Source organism: Eucyclogobius newberryi, unplaced genomic scaffold (genome assembly GCF_026437365.1).
Source record: "Eucyclogobius newberryi isolate DKJ021-1_F unplaced genomic scaffold, fEucNew1.0.hap1 SCAF_10, whole genome shotgun sequence".
Taxonomy (NCBI): domain Eukaryota; kingdom Metazoa; phylum Chordata; class Actinopteri; order Gobiiformes; family Gobiidae; genus Eucyclogobius; species Eucyclogobius newberryi.
Genome location: NW_027315724.1, coordinates 20,243,871 through 20,249,627, shown reverse-complemented (window position 1 = coordinate 20,249,627; position 5,757 = coordinate 20,243,871). Strand labels below are relative to the sequence as shown.

At 48.9% G+C, this 5,757-nt stretch overlaps 1 protein-coding gene across 1 annotated transcript; it reads right to left on the bottom strand.

Moving 5' to 3' along the window:
• Window positions 1–269: 269 nt before the first annotated feature.
• lipt2 (lipoyl(octanoyl) transferase 2) lies at window positions 270–4,783 on the bottom strand. The gene is made up of 3 exons (XM_072462408.1): window positions 4,177–4,783; window positions 3,583–3,709; window positions 270–1,601 (listed from the first exon to the last, which is right to left on the bottom strand). Exons 1-3 carry the CDS (start codon window positions 4,483–4,485, stop codon window positions 1,369–1,371), a joined length of 669 nt encoding a protein of 222 aa, XP_072318509.1. The 5' UTR covers window positions 4,486–4,783; the 3' UTR covers window positions 270–1,368.
• Window positions 4,784–5,757: the final 974 nt, after the last annotated feature.

Genomic DNA, 5,757 nt, shown 5'->3' with positions numbered 1-5,757 from the left:
GCATGTCCCACCGGGAAGAGGCCCCGGGGAAGACCCAGGACACGCTGGAAAGACTGTCTCTCGGCTGGCCTGGGAACGCCTCGGGATCCCCCCGGAGGAGTTAGAGAAAGTGTCTGGGGAGAAGGAAGTCTGGGAGTCCCTGCTCAGACTGCTGCCCCCGCGACCCGGCCCCGGATAAAGCGGCAGAAGATGGATGGATGGATGGATGATGGCCAAAAGTTTTCAGAGAAGACACAAACCAATGATAAATACAGCTCATATTTATTTTATTTTTGGGAACACTTCTTCTTTAAACGTCACAAACAGAAGTGAGGGACATGTCCCAATATGTTTTTACAGAAATTACCCAAGGAAGAGATAAAATGTGGGGATAAAAGTATGAAAAATGACAAAACGCTGGTTTAGAGCATTTATTCTGCTCCTCCGTCCCCAGCCTGTCCCACAGCATACCCTCCGGTCTCTGATCCCACTCCAGGACCAGATCAGCTGCGTTTAGATCCTGGCTCAGCTCTGGATCAGAGGAGGGTCCTGCAGCTGGGTTTAGATCCTGGCTCAGCTCTGGATCAGAGGAGGGTCCTGCAGCTGGGTTTAGATCCTGGCACAGCTCTGGATCAGAGGAGGGTCCTGGAGCTGGGTTTAGATTCTGGCTCAGCTCTGGATCAGAGGAGGGTCCTGCAGCTGGGTTTAGTTCCTGGCTCAGCTCTGGATCAGAGGAGGGTCCTGCAGCTGGGTTTAGATCCTGGCTCAGCTCTGGATCAGAGGACGGTCCTGCAGCTGGGTTTAGTTCCTGGCTCAGCTCTGGATCAGAGGAGGGTCCTGCAGCTGGGTTTAGATCCTGGCACAGCTCTGGATCAGAGGAGGGTCCTGCAGCTGGGTTTAGATCCTGGCACAGCTCTGGATCAGAGGAGGGTCCTGCAGCTGGGTTTAGTTCCTGGCTCAGCTCTGGATCAGAGGAGGGTCCTGCAGCTGGGTTTAGATCCTGGCACAGCTCTGGATCAGAGGAGGGTCCTGGAGCTGGGTTTAGATTCTGGCTCAGCTCTGGATCAGAGGAGGGTCCTGCAGCTGGGTTTAGTTCCTGGCTCAGCTCTGGATCAGAGGAGGGTCCTGCAGCTGGGTTTAGATCCTGGCTCAGCTCTGGATCAGAGGAGGGTCCTGCAGCTGGGTTTAGATCCTGGCTCAGCTCTGGATCAGAGGAGGGTCCTGCAGCTGGGTTTAGTTCCTGGCTCAGCTCTGGATCAGAGGAGGGTCCTGCAGCTGGGTTTAGATCCTGGCTCAGCTCTGGATCAGAGGAGGGTCCTGCAGCTGGGTTTAGATCCTGGCACAGCTCTGGATCAGAGGAGGGTCCTGGAGCTGGGTTTAGATTCTGGCTCAGCTCTGGATCAGAGGAGGGTCCTGCAGCTGGCAGTTGAAGTGTTTGCTGATGGCTCGGAGCAGAGGAGGAACGCTCTGCTCCACACTGATCTTCTGCTGCGTCTCTCGGCTCAGAGACGTCACTCCTTTGTCACTCAGACCGCACGGAACGATGTGAGAAAACCAGGAAAGGTCCACGTCACAGTTCAGGGCCAAACCGTGAGATGTGACATAACGACTGCAGTGGATCCCTGAGACACAAGAGGAACAGAAGAACAAGAAGAACAGAAGAACAGAAGAACAAGAGGAACAAGAGAGACAGAAGAACAAGAGAGACAGAAGAACAAGAGAGATAGAAGAACAAGAGGGACAGAAGAACAAGAGGAACAAGAGGAACAGAAGGACAAAAGGAACAGGGGAAAAGAACAAGAATAACATTTCAGATTTAGATACAGATTTGGAAATGTGAAAAAGGTGAAAATGTTTGACACTTGCACTGTCGTAGCATTAAAAGTACTAGTACTAATAGTAGCAGTAGTAGGAGTAGTAGTAGCAGCAGCAGTAATACTATTAGTAGTACTGGTTGTCGCTTTGCCAGATGTCGAAAAGACATCCAAAAAGTAAAAACAAAAGAAAGGAACGAGGGAGACGCTCGAATGGCTTTAGCCCTCAGTGTTCCAGAGTTGGGAAGCTCTGACGGAGAAGAACCTAACCAAAGATCTCTCCTCTGGTCACTCTGCCCACTCCAGATCTTTGTCCAGAGGTTTAGAGCTTGTTTACGGAGTGATTCTAAGAGTTTTATTGTCGTGGATGCGGTATTAGACCAGCTGACAATACAATATGTAATAAGTGAGAGAATAGACTGATTTTTATTCTATCGTGTTTAGTCCGAGGTATGACCCTTGCCATTGTAGCGAAAACAACAGAAGATTGAAATAAACTCTTTGCTGAACCAGTAGGATTAAAAATGAATGACAGGCAAAAGTGCCCGTTGTATGTCCTCCAAACACAAAAGGGGCAAAGAGAAAGCCCTCAGAAGAAGCTGCGACAGAAGGCAAAAAAACAACATTCGTGATCTGCAAAAAGATGTTTACCACAACACGGTTGTGAAAGAAGAAAGTGGAGATGTATAAAAAGACGGAACATGATTCCAAAATATTCCAGTGTGACCAATGCAATGCTGCCGACCATTTGACACTGATCTCGGCCTTAAACCCCTCGTGTCAAGAGGGTGCACCGCAGGAAAGGTGGAGAGAAGCACGAGGAATCAAAGAGAGACTGGAAAGAAAAGGCAACTTGAACCTGGAAACACTGAAAATGGAAACATGGAAGATTCAAGGATTCAAAAAGTCATGGAAACCAAAAGGGTAGAAACAGGACGGCAACAAATACAATGGATTAAACTCCACCTGCCCTGAAGCTCACACCTGTGCGCACTCCACCTGCCCAGAAGCTCACACCTGTGCTCACTCCACCTGCCCAGAAGCTCACACCTGTGCTCACTCCACCTGCCCAGAAGCTCACACCTGTGCACACTCCACCTGCACAGAATCTCACACCTGTCCAGAAGCTCACACCTGCCCAGAAGCTCACACCTGTGCACACTCCACCTGTCCAGAAGATCAAACCTGTGCACACTTCACCTGCCCAGAAGCTCACACCTGTCCAGAAGCTCACACCTGTGCACACTCTACCTGTCCAGAAGCTCACACCTGTGCTCGCTCCACCTGCACAGAAGCTCACACCTGTGCACACTCCACCTGCCTAGAAGCTCACACCTGTGCACACTCCACCTGCTCAGAAGCTCACACCTGTGCACACTCCACCTGCTCAGAAGCTCACACCTGTGCACACTCCACCTGTCCAGAAGCTCACACCTGTGCACACTCCACCTGCTCAGAAGCTCACACCTGTGCACACTCCACCTGTCCAGAAGCTCACACCTGTGCTCGCTCCACCTGCACAGAAGCTCACACCTGTGCACACTCCACCTGCTCAGAAGCTCACACCTGTGCACACTCCACCTGCACAGAAGCTCCCACCTGTGCAGAAGCTCCCACCTGTGCTCGCTCCACCTGCCCAGAAGTGAGACAGGATTTTCTGGCAACCGTGAGTCACAGATTTTACTCAAGGCTAGGATCTAAAACATTAAGTAGTAGATGTAGTAGTAGTAGTATTAGTAGATGTAGTAGAAGTAGATGTAGTAGTAGTAGATGTAATAGTATTACTGACCCATGGCACATATCTTGTCATTTCCTATCCAAACTCCAGTGTGAGGGGAAGTTTCTGCTTTGAGGCCGAAGTCACTGCAGACGTCCAACACAGTCTGCTCCAACTGGGACACGTACCAGCGAATACCCTGAAGTACAAGTACACAGAGTACTGCAAATATACTGCAGAAATACAGACCATGAAGTCCAGAGACGGTCAACAACGGTGTCTGAAGAGTTTGTGGTGGTGAAAACCACTGATGGAACAACGATCAAATCATTCATTTAATGACAAAGATAAACTCCTAAAGCTACGATACAGTTCAGACTTTTTACCGTTCATTACTTTAGCACAGTTTGTAACGTCCTGCAGGAGCTCTGTTCATATGGATTCATGGTTTACCATATTCCAAAGAACATTTTTGATCATATTATTATATCATGCAACATTCCTGTATTATAGTTCAGAAGTTGAACTATAACCAACTTTATTGTATTTTGTTTATCCACAATGTTAAATTAAGTTGACTTCTCTTCATAATATGTTCAATGTGACTGAGACATTTCCTTTGCCTCCTACAGTTGTGATAAATGAGACTTTGTTTGTGTGTCGGACCTTCTTGAGCAGGCCCAGGTGCATAATGGGATAGCAGACCAGTTGTCCCGGGCCGTGGAACGTGATGAGTCCTCCTCGGTCACTCTTGTGGACGTCGGCTCCTGTGGTCCTCAGCGAGTCCAGGTCTGGGTCCGGATAGAGTCCGGTCCGGATCCCGACGGTGAAGACCGGCTTGTGTTCGCACAGAAGCAGAGTCCAGGCTGAACCCGGTCTGGACTTCAGCCGGTCCACGTAGAACCTCTGGACCCGCATGGCCTCAGAGTACGAGACCAGACCCAACCGGACCACCTTCATGACCGGGCGGGACATAGGGACCAGGACCGGGACCAGAGCGGGACCGGTACCAGAGAGGGACCGGTACCAGAGAAGGACCAGAGCGGGACCAGAGCAGGACCGGGACCGGGACCAGAGCAGGACCAGGACCGGGACCGGGACCGGGACCAGGGCACGACCGGAGCAGGACCAGAGCAGAACTAGAGCAGAACCAGGACCAGGACCATGACCGGGACCAGGGCACGACCGGAGAAGGACCAGAGCAGAACTATAGCAGAACCAGGACCAGGACCAGAGCAGGACCAGGACCAGGACCGGGACTAGAGCAGGACCATGGCAGGACCAAAGCAGGACTTGAGCAGGACCTGTGAGCGGGATTTCAGTCAGATTTGTTGACCTGGTTTATGGTTCATACCTCTGTATAAAACTGGTTCCATCCACATGAAACAAAAACTGTCTTCAAAATTAAAACACATGGATTTATGGTTTGAAAACTTGCCCTTTAGCCAGCAATAAACTACAGTCTAACACAGTCTATGGACTGGACTCGGCTCACAAAACTGCAAAGATCATTGGATCAAAGTTTTGGCTAAAAACTTTTCAAATTTGATCCCAGTCTAGCCATTTTTGTTTATCACTTGACTTCCTGGTTGTAAATGATGACATCACACCAGGACATGTGTTTATCATCAATCTTTTAGAGGATGCCCTTTTTTTTTTTTTTTACATTTTACATTGGTTTTTTTACACTTTTCTTTCCAAAACTGACACTTGATGGGTGTAATACTATTATTTAAATTCATAACGGTTTCATTCACAAATAAAGTCGGACGCACTTTAATAATAAAGACTTTACTTATGTCCACGGTCATAATATAAATAGAATAAGTGCGCTTTTCAATGACAAACCGATAAGTCTTTCCACACTTGACAGATTTGGGTTTGTGTCGGTCGGAGCTTGAACACATATACACTTCCTGATACTGTTATTTTGCACAAACATGTGAAATGAAGGACAAACTGTGTAATGTTGTTGTTGTTGTTGTTGCAGCCGCGGGTCCTCAGGGCGCCGCCATCTTGTTTCTCTCTCGCTGTGTTTGACGCTGCAGTCACGTGGGGCTCCGCGCGTGTTACTGCCCTCTGCCGGTGCCGAGTGTAACAACACGCACCAGAGGAAATCACAACCGAGATATAATAAGTACTGTCCCAATAATATAATAATATAGATCCATGGTACTGTGCCATATAATGTGGTTTGACTGTAGAAACTGGGATTAAAGTCAGAATGTGAGCCCTCAGACACATGTG

Excerpts from the sequence above, each read along its gene's own strand:
- lipt2 (XM_072462408.1), bottom strand. The coding sequence starts at position 4,485 with ATGTCCCGCCCGGTCATGAAGGTGGTCCGGTTGGGTCTGGTCTCGTAC. Across the intron at positions 3,710-4,176 it reads ACCTGGGCCTGCTCAAGAAG|GGTATTCGCTGGTACGTGTC; the intron begins GTCCGACACACA and ends CTTGTACTTCAG. Across the intron at positions 1,602-3,582 it reads TGACAAGATATGTGCCATGG|GGATCCACTGCAGTCGTTAT; the intron begins GTCAGTAATACT and ends CTTGTGTCTCAG.